Consider the following 16,115-nt stretch of genomic DNA (forward strand, 5'->3'; position numbering starts at 1 on the left):
CTTGAGTGAAGCAAATGGCAGTCTACTCGTGATTTTGAAGCAATCATATGCGTGTTCGTAAGGTGCTTGTGGCCGGAGCAATACAAATTCGATTGGTGATGGGATTCTTGTGTGTCCAACCTTTTTGTCTTGTAGTCTTTGTTTTGTTTAAGATTTTCTCACCAAAAATGTTGGAAAAAAAAATTGTGGATTTAAGCCAAACAAAAAGCTTCTAGGCTAAACATCAAAATTTCCAAAGAAAAAAAAAATCCATTTAATGGCCTTACACCCTAGAAAAATAAAACTATATAGATCAATATTGGCCTCTTAAACTAACTTGACATTACACATTTTCACACTTTTTAAGTCTACTCATTATTGTCCTTGGAGCTTTATTCCCTCTTCGACAGTTCAACTCGATCTTCCCTTTGTTTTTTGTTTCCCTCTTCCTTATTTTATTTTTTCTTTTCTTTTCTGCAAGCAAAGGACGGAAATACCTGAAAGATACATATATATTACAGAGGATCACTAAAGTCCGGAGAAGACTTCGTATTTGGCAAGTATTTCTTCTTCTTCCTCTTCTTAACTAATCTAATTGTATTGTGTTATTTTATAGATAAAGTTAACTACTTTTTGTTTTAACCTATGACTATTAGGCCCCCACACAAGCCACACCCACATTGATAGTCAACACAAAACTTCATTATTGTTAAGCTGCGTAGATGCTTTAGTCTTTTGGTGTAGGCATGATATTGATAATATTTTTATGAACACATTATGTTAATATATTGCCGATGCAATGATTTTGTTCTTTCTCTCATTGTTTTTAGTTATTTGTTTACCCTTTTTTTTTGGGCTAAACAAAAGAGAGAATCAATTAATTGTTTGTTCAGTTGTTCGATCAGAAAAATGGAATTTTTTGACAGAGAAAGAAAGCAAATTATGAGCAATATTCATTTAATCGACATAGAAGACCCATTGGTAGATTCAATGGGAAAGGATTTGCAAAGCTTATGGCCTTTGTCCACTGAATGTGTTATTTATAAAGTTCCTGAGCGACTACGCCGTGTCAAGGAAAGTGCCTACACACCTAAGGTAGTCTCCATTGGCCCACTTCATCATGGTGGTCATCAAGGATTAAGAGCCATGGAAGAACATAAATTGAGGTACCTCAGAGATTTTATTGACCGGACAGGTGAAAGCTTGAAGTTTTTTGTTGATTTTGTAAGGAAGAATGAAGCAAAAGTTCGTGGTTGTTATGCAGAAACCATTCAGTTTAGCGTTGATGAATTTGTCAAAATGATTCTGGTGGACGCCGCCTTCATCATCGAGGTCTTGCTCAAGTCGTCTACCCCTAAACTGCAAGATAAAAACGACCGCATATTTAAGAAACCGTGGCTGATACAGGACATATGGACCGACATGCTTCTGCTTGAAAATCAGCTTCCATTCTTCATTATTGAGGATCTTTTCAAAAAATACGGCAAAGAAGTTCTGTCGGAAAATCTGACACTCATTAGGCTTACCGAATACTTCTTCAAATTCATAATGGAATTGCCGGGAATAGAAGACAGATGGGAATAGTTCTCTTCTGGTGATTTCAAAATTAAACATTTTGTTGATCTCCTACGACATGTGCAATTAAAGCCTGTTAAGGAGCATCAAATGATCAAACTGAAAAAACTAACCATGCCCGGTGTGACAGAGCTACACGAGGCTGGAGTCAGGTTTCAGGTATCGAGAAGCGAAAATCTATTTGACATAAAATTCGACAAAATGAAAGGGATACTGGAAATCCCAAGTTTTATTTTCAGTGCTGAAACTGAAGTAACAATTCGAAATTCGCTGGCCTTTGAGCAATGCTATTACAGTGAGAACTACATCAATGATTATGTTATCCTTATGAATCGGCTTGTTGAAACTCGCAAGGACATAGAGTTGCTGGTGAAGGAGGGAATTGTTGAGAATAGGTTTAACAACACCAGAGGGTCAGATTTTCTTAACAAACTTGCGGATGGGGCTATTTTGGACCAGGATAACTTCTATTTTGCTAGTCTTTCTGAAGAGCTGAACACTTACAGCAAAACCCGATGGCACAAGTGGAAGGCAAACTTGAGACAAAAATATTTCAAAACACCATGGGCCGACATTTAATTTGGATTGTTGCAGCTATTTTTCTGTCTATACTTATTATCATACAAACGGTATGTTCTGTTATTCAGTCTGTAAAAGGAAACTGAAACCTCTGTCTATTTCACCACTCCATCGCAGTTATTATGTAAGGGTTTATGGTCTAAAAGCCGATTTGTATTGTATGTATGACATTTTCGGTTCATTAAATAAAGTTGTTTATTTTTTGAATTTTATTAAGAACATGGGGCATATCGATCATTTTACACATGCATGTAAATATTGTTTTTTATATATACATGTAGTACTTAAGTTGTATTAAATATGGTTTAAGTGTGCTAATTAATGAGATTATTATACAGAAGATCTAAACCATAAATCTTGTAACTTATAAACTATTGTTTGTAGTCAATAATTAGGGGTAATTACCTTTTCCCCCCATGAACTACCGGCCAATGTCATTTTGCCCCCACGAACTACCACTTCGACCAAAAGAGAGCATCAAACTACCATTTTTATACACGTTGCCCCCTTCCGTCAGGAATTCCGTTAATTTTGGATGGAATATGCCATTTTTTACCGTTAATTTTGACTTAAAGACCAAAATACCCTCTACAGTAATTAATAAAAAATATTAAAATTAATATATTAAACAAAAAAAAAAAAATCCAAAAACCTGAAGGAAAAGGGGTGGCGGCAGCCACCCCTTTAGGTGGCCGGGTGGCCTGCGAGCCACCCCCAGAGGTGGCTCCGGCCACCTCTGGGGTGGCTCGCGGCCCACCCCGGCCTAAGGGGTGGCCGCACGGCCTCCCCAGAACCTGGAGGGGCCGCGCGGCCACCCTAGGTCATTTCTAGGGTGGCCGCGCGGCCACCCAACTTTCGGGGTGGGCCGCGAGCCACCCCAGAGGTGGCCGGAGCCACCCCAGAGGTGGCCGGAGCCACCTCTGAGGTGGCTCGCGGCCCACCCCGACCTAAGGGGTGGCCGCACGGCCTCCCCAGAACCTGGGGGGGCCGCGCGGCCACCCTAGGTCATTTCTAGGGTGGCCGCGCGGCCACCCGGCCACCTCAGGCGCCACCCCTTTCATTCAGTCTTTCTTTTTCTTTTTCTTTTTCTTTTTAAATGAGGGTATTTCAGTCATTTTTAAAATTGAGTTAGGGCATTTTCGTCTTTGCATGAATTAGACTGACAGAAGGGAGCAAAGTGTGTAAAAATGGTAGTTTGATGCTCTCTTTTGGTCGAAATGGTAGTTCGTGGGGGCAAAATGACATTGGCCTGTAGTTCATGGGGGGAAAAGGTAATTACCCCTATTTTAAATTGGGCAATGTTCCGTTTGATATGACTATAACATATCAATAATCATGATGATCTATCTTAATTATGGAAGTAAAGAGAATCTGATTGATATATTTTGTGTTCAAATAACAAAAAAATTCAAAAAGTTTAACGAAAAGGGTTGCAGAAATTGATGGAATTAGTATTACATCGATCACCATATTGTTTAGGTAACTATCAACAGTTGTCGATCAACAAGAGTCAAGATTACCATCAGCCCTCATCACATTCGCGTCTGTACGTGAAGTCTATCACGTGAGTGAAGCAAATGGCAGTCTACTCGTGATTTTGTAGATTTAAGCCAAACAAAAAGCTTCTAGGCTAAACACCAAAATTTCCAAAGAAAAAAAATAATCCATTTAATGGCCTTACACCCTAGAAAAATAAAACTATATAGATCAATGGCCTCTTAAACTAACTTGACATAACACATTTTCACAATTTTTAAACCTACTCATTATTTTCCTTAGAGCTTCATTCCCTCTTCGACAGTTCAACTCGATCTTCCCTTTGTTTTTAGTTTCCCTCTTCCTTTTTTTTTTTTTTCTTTTACCTTTTTTTTTTTTTTTTTTTTTTTTTTATCCATTTCTGCAAGCAAAGAACGGAAATACCTAAAAGATACATATATATTACAGAGGATCACTAAAGTACTCTAGAGAAGACTCCGAATTAGGAAAATCCTATTTCACAATAATTTATAGTATTTTGAGTTCGCTTTACAACGCCTCTAGTTTCAACTTAATTCGATACTTGAGTGGAAAGTTACGGCCAAAATACTATAAAATGTGCAGAATCTGAAATTTAATCCAATCTGAAATTTAATCCAATGCGATTTTAACTCCAATTAGAGAAATTCTGATTGAATCATTTTATTGATTTAGTTAAACATAACTACATCATCTACGTCTTCTCAAAGTATGCTTTCTTCCAAGTTTTGCATTTTCAACTTAAAGTTGCCGTTTTCCTTTAACAACCTTCAAAACACTAAAAACACAAATCTAACACAAAACATTATATTAAGATACAGTTGAAGAATTAACTAATGTACATTAAGGGGTTTAAATATGAAATATTTTGCACTCATCAGGAGCTCTCCATGACCTACTTCCGAAGAAACTCACCACTAGCCGCAGAGGGGATTTCCCCACCACTAAACTGATGGAGCGCTGATTTGGCAAGGCTTACATGCATGGATATTTGTATTGATGTCGTAATTTGATTGGACTATCTGATTTTCTAGGTATATGTTGCAAAAAGTTCTTGACAGCAATACACAGAATGAATGACTGTACACAACCAAAAAGCCCGAGGACCAATTTTATTACTTCTGAAAATCCAAGTACTGATTGATAAACATCAAAAGCACAAGGACCAATTTTGGATTTAACCTATTACATTCACCTATCTCGTGCTGAGTCGTGCTATTTTTTCCTCGCGCTATTTTTTCTTAAGGATGGTAACTTTTAGGCTTCGGGAGCTTGGAAACGTAAAGAATTAAATTGGATTCTTATATTTAATTGGTGGGGAAGGTTTTGGTATCTTCCTTTTCCTTTCCTAGTTTCCAAGCAACGTATTTGTTCTAAATATATTCTTGTTTCTATATGTTAGATGCTTGTGGGCTTCGGTAAGAATGGGATCTTTCCCTCCCTTAGATCTACCACCAAATTTATTTTCTCAATCTCTCCAAAATTTGAAGCACAAAGTTGAAGAAGATCCTATAGTCATTTCCGCGAATTTAGGTTCAGTTAAGCTTCCTTTACTTTTTTGAAACGCGTTATCAAATCTGAAACTTGATGTCGTAGTTTATACCACGCCAACTATACTTACCCTACTTAAACTACCATCCAATTTATAATGTCCATCATGGACCATCCAAATTTTAAAAGGTGGGTCTCTAGTCGTGGAGACAGACGGCCAGACCCTGGGTCTGTAATCATTGAGACCCCGGCTTGTAGAATTTAATGTTGGGGTATAATGGGTATTTTACGTCACATGTATCGCTCATATAATATATATTTTTCATCGGATTAATAGAAAATTCAAATGGATGGGCTAAGTGAAAGAGTTAGGTAGTTAAAGGCTTAAAGTCGATTACAACTTTTTAAAATTTAGGGAATAATCTAATTAGGTGGAACTTGGAGAAGAGAGTAAGTGTAGTACGTTTTTTTCTTTATTTTATTATCATCACTGTACTTGTTTCCTCCTGCTCCATGTACCATAAGAGTGTTAAAATATTGATTACATTATTAAATTTACTTATTCTTATGGACTTTAGCTTTTGAAACAAGTCATGATTTAATAAACAGCGTGTTGATCCAGAATGCATGTGAAATGCAAGGAAAGTGGTGATTCGATCCTTCGTAATGCTTTCTTTAAGTAGTTCCCTTGCTAGCTCGAACCCTTTTAAGTGAAATGCAAGGCAAATGATGGTTCCTGTAAGCCTTTTACAATAAGAAGAATACCATTTCCAACCCCATGCACATATTGCTGAAAGATTCTACCATGTGTTGCATGGCTTCATTATTGCTGCTGTGGGGCCTATGCATGTTTAGAGGAACTTGTACGTATCTTACAACTGCCGCAGAGGGACTTTCCGATTTTTGCTTATAAAAAGAGGGGGAGTTCTTATCTTTTGGTTGTGCCTGTAAAACTGCATTAATTTCGTGCCCTAAAGACTACGACAAAACAAACTTTCTCCATAGCAGGTACTCTTTTCTTCTCTCTCTTTTTTTAAGGGCTATATATATATATATATATATATATATATATATATATATATATATAGCGCACACACACATATTCTGAATATCGCTTAGATTTATTTGTTAAGCTCAAAGTTGCCTATGTTTAGGGTCCGTTTGGGTTTGCGATTTCAAAAAGTACGATTTAAAAATGTGCGATTTAAAAAAATGATTTTTAAAAATGCAGTTAAGTGTTTATCAAAATCATAGTTTAGCCTTTAAAATCACAGGTTAGCCTTTTAAAATTTGTGTTTTCAAAAAAGTACTTCATTGCCTGCGATTTGAATATGCACTTTTCTGCGTTTTTAAATCGCAATTTTTTAAAAACGCAGTTCCCAATCGATTCATTTTCTGTAATTTGTTTTAAAATCGCATTTTTTTTTTACAAAATCGCAATCCCAAACACACCCTTACTCTAGTTACGTTGTAGCATAAACATGAAGTGAGTTGACCCAAAATTTGATTTTGTTTCAACATTTATTCTTTTAGAGTTTTGGTTTGGTCATTTGCAAAGACACACAATCTCATAGTTTCTCTATTCTATTCTAGGGTAACTTTTTGGCTTCATTTATCGTGAGAACTATTTCGACGTCAAATACCTCATAATTTTTTTTTTGGCTTCATATTTTCTTTATTGTTTCCATATTATTTTCTAACATAAGATATATCTTGAGAACAGAAATTATTTGTCAAGAACTTTACACTTGCTAAGCCACATTACTTGCATCAATCACTATATGCAACAAGAACATGCAGCAACCCCAACAACACAAAAACACAAAAGAAACCTCATTTCCTCGTATGCCTATAATAACACATTTCAGTGTCGTGATGCTTTACGCAATCATGTCATATCCAAAAACAAACATGAGAAAGGTTACAGAAACGGATCCTCTTCATTTCACTTGCCCGTCCTTGTTTTACAAGGGGCAAAATTAGAGGATCTTATTCCTCAAGTTACCCACTATATGGCCCGAGCCCTCGTAAACCCTAAACCCAAAAAAAATATATATGTAAATATATTAAAATATAAATAAATAAAACTTAAAAAATTATTATTTTTTTAAAAATAAAATAAAAATTAGTGGCCAGGGGTGTCCGCGTGCCACCCTTGGGGGCTGGGGTTACCTGGCTACCTCCGGGGGCTAGGGGTTTTTGGGGGTGGCTGCCCAACCGGCAACCACCCATTCACTACTTTCTATTTTTTTTTTTTTTTAAATAATTTTTAAGTTTTATTTATTTATAATTATAATTTTATTTTATTGTAATGGACACGTGTCGATTTCCTATTGAGTATGACATGGCAAACTAACAGAATTTGTTAACTTGGTAGACGAAAAATGGGTTCATAGAGTGATTCGTAATTATAGTTTACCACAAAGACCATCCATGAACTTTTTATAACACAGTTTGTGATTTGTAATTTAGGCCAACCTCAGGAACCAGTGGTGCAATTATCTAAAAAAAAAAAAGAGATAAAAATTTCTTACAAATTAGGTTATAGAAATTTTTTTTAAAAAAAAAAAATGAAAAAAAATCCATATAGTGATTCGGTCCCCCAAAAAACATATAGAAAAGGCCTCTCACAACATAATTCTTGAAAAAATAAAAATAAAAAATAAAATAAAAAATAAAATAAAATTCTGGATTTAAGCCAAATTACAAAAAGCTTCTGGCTAAACACCAAAATTTCCAAAGAAAAAAATCGATACGATGGCCTTACCACCTAGAAAAATAAAATTATATAGATCCATTCCTCTTCAATTAACTTGACATTAACACATTTTCACACTTTAAAGCCTACCCATTATATATTGTCCTTAGAGCTGAGCTTCATTGCCTCTTCGACAGTCCAACTCGATCTTCCCTTTGTTTTTAGTTTCCTTTTTTTTTTTTTCTTTTTTTCTTTTTTTCTGCAAGCAAAGAACGGAAAAAGCTAAAAGATACATATATATTACAGAGGCTAAAGTATGGAGAAGACTCTGTATTTGATAAGTCTTCTTCTTCTTCCTCTTCTTAACTAATCTAATTGTATTGTGTTATTTTATATATAGATAAAGTTAACTACTTTTTGTTTTAACCTATGACTATTAGGCCCCCGCACAAGCCACACCCACATTGATAGTCAGCACAAAACTTCATTATTGTTAAGCTGCCTAGGTGCTTTAGTCTTTTGGTGTAGGCATGATATTGATAATATTTTTATAGACACATTATGTTAATTGCCGATGCAATGATTTTGTTCTTTCTCTCCTTGTTTTTTAGTTATTTGTTTACTTATTATTTTTTTTTTGGGTAAACAAAAAAGAGAATCAATTACTTGTTTGTTCAGTGGTTTGATCAGAAAAATGGAATTTGTTGACAGAGAAAGAAAGCAAATTATGAGCAATATTCATTTAATCGACATAATCGACATAGAAGACGCATTGGTAGATTCAATGGGAAAGGATTTGCAAAGCTTATGGCCTTTATCCACTAAATGTGTTATTTATAAAGTTTCTGAGCGACTACGCCGTGTCAAGGAAAGTGCCTACACACCTAAGGTAGTCTCCATTGGCCCACTTCATCATGGTGGTCATCAAGGATTAAGAGCCATGGAAGAACATAAATTGAGGTACCTCAAAGATTTTATTGACCGGACAGGCGAAAGCTTGAAGTTTTTTGTTGACTTTGTAAGGAAGAATGAAGCAAAACTTCGTAGTTGTTATGCAGAAACCATTCAGTTTAGCGTTGATGAATTTGTCAAAATGATTCTGGTGGACGCCGCCTTTATCGTCGAGGTCTTGCTCAAGTCGTCTGACCGTAAACTGCTGGATGAAAATGATCGGATATTTAATGAACTGTGGCTGATAAAGGACATATGGACCGACATGCTTCTGCTTGAAAATCAGCTTCCATTCTTCATTCTTAAGGATCTTTTCGAAAAATACAACAAAGAAGTCCTGTCGGAATATCCAACACTCGTTCAGCTTATAGAATACTTTTTCAAATTCAGAATGGAATCGCCGGGAATAGAAGACAGATGGGAAGAGTTCTCTTCTGGTGATTTCAAAATTAAACATTTTGTTGATCTCCTACGACACGTGCAATTAAAGCCTGTTAAGGAGCATCAAATGAAACTGAAAAAACTAACCATGCCCAATGTGACAGAGCTACACGAGGCTGGAGTCAGGTTTCAGGTATCGAGAAGCGAAAATCTAATTGACATAAAATTTGACAAAAAGAACGGGATACTGGAAATCCCAAGTTTCATTTTCAGTGCTGAAACAGAACTCATAATCCGAAATTCGCTGGCCTTTGAGCAACACCATTACAGTGAGAACTACATCAATGATTATGTTATCCTTATGAATCAGCTTTTTGAAACTCCCATGGATATAGAGTTGCTGGTGAAGGAGGGAATTGTTGAGAATAGGTTTAACAACACCAAAGAAGGGTCAGATTTTCTTTACAAACTTGCAGGTGGGGCTATTTTGGACCAGTATGACTTCTATTTTGCTAGTCTTTATGAAGAGCTGAACTCTTTCTACATAATCCCATGGCACAAGTACTGGAAGGTAACATTGCACAGGTGGAATGCGAAATTGTACAAGTGGAATAAGAAATTGCACAGGTGGAAGGAAGACTTGAAAGAAAAATATTTCACATCACCATGGGCCGCCATTTCGATTTTTGCAGCTATTTTTCTGTTTATACTTACTATCATACAAACGGTATGTTCTGTTATGCAGTCTGGGAAGGCAAAATGAACTCTCTGTATATTTCACCACTCCAAGGTAGTGAAAATCTCTGTGACGCCCCTTTTTACAAAAAGACGTAAGTGAAAATTTTTGATTTTCACGTAACATTGCGACACAATCATAACATTACGACACAATCAGAGTTGAGATTTGACAGCAAAATATATTTTTCTTTTAAAGACTTAGGAATATAACACATCAGAGCTGACTAAAATACCTCTAGATATTTATCCGAAGATATTTAATTTTCTTTTTGTTAATTACATCAAAACATGTGTCACAAACAACACTCGAACATACATGAAAACTCTATCCCATACGAACATTTTTCTAAGCATATTACATATAAAAGAATGTAAACACAAATGATTACAACCAAATACAATCAGCTATATAAACGTTGGCTTGAAATCTTTAAAGCTAGCATAATCAAATCCATCGTCTTTTGAACCTGCACCAACAAATATGTGATTGTGGATGTTACCACAACCCCATACTATAATCAAGTAAGTTAACTGCCTTCAATAATATAATGAAATACTAATTTATTTAACAATACACAATGCAACAATATGATGTAATAACATATTCATATGCACAGTCTTATTTATAGATGCCGTGAGACTTTAACTTATAATATGATTTTATCATTTATAGATGCCATGAGACTTTAACTCATAATACAGTCTTATCATATATTGGTGTCGTTGGTCTTTTACCATCTCCAGTCTTATCATCTATTGGTGATTGGTGCCTTGGGACTAAACTCTCGGTCTTTGCCTTGGGACATTAACCCTTGGTCTACATGATTGGTTAGTGACTTGGGACTTAAACCCTTGGTCTTTCTTGCTAACAGGTTCATAATTCATTACAGTAAAATATGCAATGTTCCAAACTAATTGTATACAATTAAATAAAGCAAAAATTTCAATATTAGGGAACCCAGTATCACTCTCAGCAAGTATGTTAATATCTACAGCCCTTTGGTGCAGCCTCTTAGTTCATCATCAGCAATAATTACATATACGTACATAAAATATTAACATCATCACTTATGAATCCTAATTATATACATGTAGATACAATTATCGTTTTACTTGTAAAATCATTCACATTCGTTATCATGACTTTAAGGAACTTAATATCATCGCTATGATTTTAATCAAAGGGACCAAATACGATAAACATGTTCCTAATCTGGTCATTAATATCCAATAACAAACACTCATATATATTTTCTCATAAATCACAAAACTCATCCAATAATACTCATCCCTTTTTCTCTCAAAAGAACCATTTTAAAAACACCAATTTTTCTTCCCAGAATCTCATATTATATTTCCACCATAATCGGTCCCTATTCCAAATCAAAGCCCAGTCAGCATTAACGAGCATAAAATCACCCATTTAAAACTTATTAATCTTTAATAACAAATTATCTCAAACAGACCGCAGAAAGCTCAACTCAAATGATATCTCAACCGAATCTGCAGGAAAAGAATTCACAGTAAAACAAAACACCCAATTCTCATAATCAATTCGGTCATCAATTCATCAAGACTGTAAACACTAAGATTTCACCTAAAATCAAACTCTAAGAGGTTAAGAACCTAATACCCATTCAGCCCTATAAACACCACAAACCATCCAGCCGTTCACAAATACCTCAAGAGAAAACAACTCAATCGGCCTAATAGTAAAACACCTCATACCACAATTATCAACCAAAATCAACACACGGCCGAAACCTCCCACGGCCAAAACAGGGGAATCGGTCCAACCCACCAAAACACAAGACACGGCTCAGCCGAGACACACGCAAGGAAATCACAACACCATCAACAACCGAACACCATCAACAACCGAACACAAACCAAACGCACACCCAAAACCGAACAATACTCGGTCAAAATCAGCACACACACACAACCGGCCGATCAAGAAACCCATATACCAGAATACACAAACACACACACTCACGTAATCGGCAAACAACAGGGGTTCACATATCCAGCCAAAGCAGGGGAAAAAACACCCACAATCGGTCAAGAACAACCGGCTTCAAGATCAATAATAAACCTGTAATCGAACTAAAACACAAGGTTTACTCACTTTGGAGATTTTCCAGAAAATCCACCGAGAAAGATGGTGAATTTGGTCACGTGATGCTTTTCTACGCCACTCGCCGGAAACCCACCGGAAATCGCGCCCTTAGCTTCGCCGGCGTCGACACATCGGCGATCGGCCGGAAATCGTGCCTTCGATCGTCTCTGGGTCCATCACCGACTCACGGGTCTCTCGGGTTAGTCGGGTCTTCTCCGGTTCTCCCTCTCTGTTCTCCCGATCTCTCAGGTCTCACTCTCGGTCTCTCTGTGTTGGCTGGTTGAGGGAAGAACAAGGAGAACATGAGGAAAAGAAGGAAGAAGCAGGAAGTTTCTCTCGGTTTCCCTTTCCATTTCTCTAAATCTCAAGGTCTCTTACTCTATCTTCGATTCTGATCTGACTGTGATTTTAAGAGCTAATAAAAGAAAGACAAGGATGATGTGTAGTATTATTTGTGATTTTAAGAGTTACATCAATTATAAAGATAAAAGAAAGACAGAGATGATGTGTAGCATTACTTATCCCATACAAGAGAGCAAGAAAAGGAGAAAAGGACAAGAAAGTAGGAAAAAGAAGCTGTGCTTGTGAGGAAAAATGATTTGTGGAACCGTTCCTATCGCTCTCTTTTTTATTTTTTAATCAAAAAATAAATAAAAATTTATCCTCTGATGATCACATCAGCAAACATTTTTATTTTTTTTATTAAAATATCAAAAAGATGGTGATGGAAATGGAAAACCGTCTCTAATGTATCAGCTCTCGCGTGTGAGAGGAAAACAAGAAGAACAGGGAATGAGGTTTACTGAAGAGAGGACGATCGGTTTTATTGAAAAGTAACCACAAATATTTTGTTTGTAAACTTACGGGTTAAGTTAATGTGTTGTAAAATCCAATAAAATAACAAGAAAAGATAATAATATTGTAATATGTGAAATTAGTTTTTAAGGAACTATGTATAATTTTTCTCTATTATTGTGTGTTTTTACATACAAGTCAATACTCTCTTTTATAGACATGAAATCATAATGTGAGGTTAAGAAATATGAAATGGTAGTACATGAATTAAAATTCTACATGAATGTTATGGAATTTTAAAAGATGACATGAATGTGTAGAATTCCAAGAGATGGAACTAAATGGTTATCTCCCAAATGCATGAATGCATTCATAACATTCTCCCTGAGATGACCAAACACTAAGAATATGCCTTGTTAAAACCTTGTCAAGGAAAACCCAATAGAAAAAAACATGTGGGGAAAGAAAAAGAGTACATTATTCTTGTGTGCCGCCATATGCTTTAGAACTACCTCATTAAAACCTTGCAAAGGAAAACCCAATGGGAAAAACCTTAGCCAAGGAAAAAGAATACAATTCTCATAATCTTTTTACTCCATCTCATTAGCATGACAAACTTCAATTGTTTATAATGAAAGATCCTTGAGTCGTCGCATTCCAATGTTATTTACTAGTTCTTAAATGTTACAGTTGGTAATGTTTTGGTAAATAAATCTGTCAAATTGTCACTTGATCGTATCTGCTTCAATATCATCACTCTTCTGGAGTTCATGTGTATAAAAGAATTTCGGTGAAATGTATTTTGTTCTATCAGCTTTAATATATCTTCCTCTAATCTGTGTGATACAAGCATCATTATCTTCATATAATATTGTCAGATTATCTTTGATTGTGGATAAACCACACTTTTCTCGAATGTGTTGAATTACTAATCTTAGCCATATGCATTCTCGACTTGCTTCATGAATTGCAATAATTTTTGAGTGATTTGAAAAAGTAGTAACAAGTGTTTGTTGGACAGATCTCCATGAAACAACAGTACTTCTACATGTAAATAGATATCCTGTTTGAGATCTACCTTTATGCGGATCAGAAAGAAAACCCGCATCTACATATCCAATTAACTATAAATTTGAACATTTTGGATAAAATAATCACATGTCAACTGTTCCACGAATATAACGTAAAACATGTTTAACCTCATTTCAATGCCTTCGAATTGGTATGCTATATCAAGTCGTGTGCAATTTTCAAGATACATTAGAGCACAAAGTGCACTAAGATATGGTACTTTAGGACCAAAAATTTCTTCGTCATCTTCTCGAGAGAGAAAATGGTCTTTTTTTCACATCAAGTGATTGAACAACCATTGAAGTGCTCAAAGGATGAGCTTTCTCCATGTAAAAGTACTTTAGGACTTTTATGTGTATGTTGATTAATGAACAAGAATTCTATTTGAAAAATGTTTATTCTGTAAGCCAAGATAAAATTTTGTCTTTCCAAAATATTTCATCTCAAACTCATTTTTTTAAATAAGTGACAGTTTTTGTAAGCTCTTCTGAAGTTTCAACAAGATTTAAATTATCTACATAAACTGCAATGATAGCAAATAAAGATTTTGATTTCTTAATGAAAACGCATAAACAAATTTTATTATTCTCAAATCCTTTTTTCAATAAATATTCACTAAGACCATTGTACCACATGCGTCTAGATTGCTTTAACCCTTATAAAGATCTTTATAGCTAGTTAGAATAAATACTTCAGGATTTTGAATTATACGCTTCAGACATTTTGTATCCTTTAAGGATTTACGTGTATATATCATTATCAAGTAATCCATATAAATATGCTGTAATCACATCCATTAAACACATATCCAAACTTTCTGTAACTACCAAACTAATAAAAAATCTAAATGTAATTGCATCCACTATAATGGAATATGTTTCTACATAATCAATACCATGTTTCTGCAGAAAACCTTGTTCAACAAGTCTTGCTTTGTATCTCACAATTTCATTTTTCTCGTTACTTTTTCGTACAAATACCCACTTGTATCCAATAGGCTATACACCTTCAGGTGTTTGGACCACAGGTTCAAATACTTCACGTTTTGCTAGTGAGTACAATTCTGCCTGAATTACTTCCTTCCACATTGGCCAATCATTTCTACGTCGACATTCTTCGACGGATTGTGGTTCAATATCATCATTACTTCTAGCATTGTCAAATGCAACTTAAAATGAAAATATGATGTTGACAACAGTTTTGTTTCTATCCAATATTTCTCATGTACTTATATAATTTATTGAGATCTCATTATTTCAGGTGCCTGTCCCTCTTCAAGGGGTAACTCTTCAGAAGATTCCTCTTCAAGTAGTTCCTCTTTGGGGGATTCATTTCCAGAAGAATTTTGTACAGAAAGTTTGGATGAATCAATTTTTGTTGCCTGTTTTGTGGGTAAGGCCTCTTCAGGAGCGCCGATTTCATTTCCTTGTACTTTTCTCTTCTGGGGAATCTTATCCTTTGCACCGATTGGTTTTCCATGCTTTAGGTGTGCCTTAGACTTAGTTGCTGCTGTATTAATTGATTGTCCTACAGGGACCTCTATCTTAGCTGGAGTATTAGCAGTTGGAATGTAAGACTTAACTATTTTCTTGTTGTCAATAAATGAATCCGGCAATTGATTTGCAGCACTCTGCAAATGAATGATCCTCTGAACTTCTAGTTCACATTGATTTGTACGATGATCAAAATGAAAAAAGGTTGAATTATTTCAAGTGATTTCTTGTCGTGCTTCTGGCAACAACTTTTCTTTCCCTAGTGATGGGAATATATTTTCATCAAAATGACAATCTTCAAAACGTGCTTTAAAAATATTATCAGTTAAAAGATCAAGGTATCTAATAATGGAGGGAAAATCAAAACCAATGTAAATCCAAAGTCTACGTTGAAGTCCCATCTTAGAGCGCTAAAGTGGAGCAATTGGAACATATACAACGCAACCAAAAATGCGAAAATGAAAAATATTTGGTGGTTGATCTCAACTAATAATGCAACATGTAATATTGCATGTCTCCAAGCAGAAACAAAAAATTTTGTTTTCATAAACAAATGTAAAGCAATTAACAGAAGTCGTTTAATAAACAATTAAGCTAAATCATTTTGAGTTTGAGTATGAGCAACATGATGTTCAACATTAATACCGATTGACATGCAATAGTCATAAAAATGATTGAGATGTAAATTCACCCGCATTATCCATCTGAATAGATTGAATTGGAAAATCAA

At 35.3% G+C, this 16,115-nt stretch overlaps 3 protein-coding genes and 1 long non-coding RNA gene across 4 annotated transcripts; 3 read left to right on the forward strand and 1 right to left on the reverse strand.

Annotated features, from left to right (window-relative positions):
- Window positions 1-888: 888 nt before the first annotated feature.
- Window positions 889-1,563, forward strand: LOC133871425 (UPF0481 protein At3g47200-like). The gene has a single exon (XM_062308881.1). The coding sequence runs from the start codon at window positions 889-891 to the stop codon at window positions 1,561-1,563; it is 675 nt and encodes a 224-aa protein (XP_062164865.1).
- A 105-nt stretch (window positions 1,564-1,668) lies between these two features.
- Window positions 1,669-2,219, forward strand: LOC133871426 (putative UPF0481 protein At3g02645). The gene is made up of 2 exons (XM_062308882.1): window positions 1,669-2,085; window positions 2,202-2,219. Exons 1-2 carry the CDS (start codon window positions 1,669-1,671, stop codon window positions 2,217-2,219), a joined length of 435 nt encoding a protein of 144 aa, XP_062164866.1.
- Window positions 2,220-8,531: 6,312 nt separating this feature from the next.
- LOC133871427 (putative UPF0481 protein At3g02645) lies at window positions 8,532-9,932 on the forward strand. The gene has a single exon (XM_062308883.1). It carries the CDS (start codon window positions 8,532-8,534, stop codon window positions 9,930-9,932), a length of 1,401 nt encoding a protein of 466 aa, XP_062164867.1.
- Window positions 9,933-10,128: 196 nt separating this feature from the next.
- Window positions 10,129-12,422, reverse strand: LOC133871411 (uncharacterized). Its single transcript, XR_009900854.1, has 2 exons — window positions 12,036-12,422; window positions 10,129-10,419 (listed from the first exon to the last, which is right to left on the reverse strand). It is a non-coding gene; the product is annotated as an uncharacterized LOC133871411 (long non-coding RNA).
- Between the last annotated feature and the right edge of the window lie 3,693 nt (window positions 12,423-16,115).

The sequence above is a fragment of the Alnus glutinosa genome, chromosome 6, assembly GCF_958979055.1.
Source record: "Alnus glutinosa chromosome 6, dhAlnGlut1.1, whole genome shotgun sequence".
Taxonomy (NCBI): Eukaryota; Viridiplantae; Streptophyta; class Magnoliopsida; order Fagales; family Betulaceae; genus Alnus; species Alnus glutinosa.

Coding starts and splice junctions, on each gene's coding strand:
- LOC133871425 (XM_062308881.1), top strand. CDS start 889: ATGGAATTTTTTGACAGAGAAAGAAAGCAAATTATGAGCAATATTCAT.
- LOC133871426 (XM_062308882.1), top strand. CDS start 1,669: ATGCCCGGTGTGACAGAGCTACACGAGGCTGGAGTCAGGTTTCAGGTA.
- LOC133871427 (XM_062308883.1), top strand. CDS start 8,532: ATGGAATTTGTTGACAGAGAAAGAAAGCAAATTATGAGCAATATTCAT.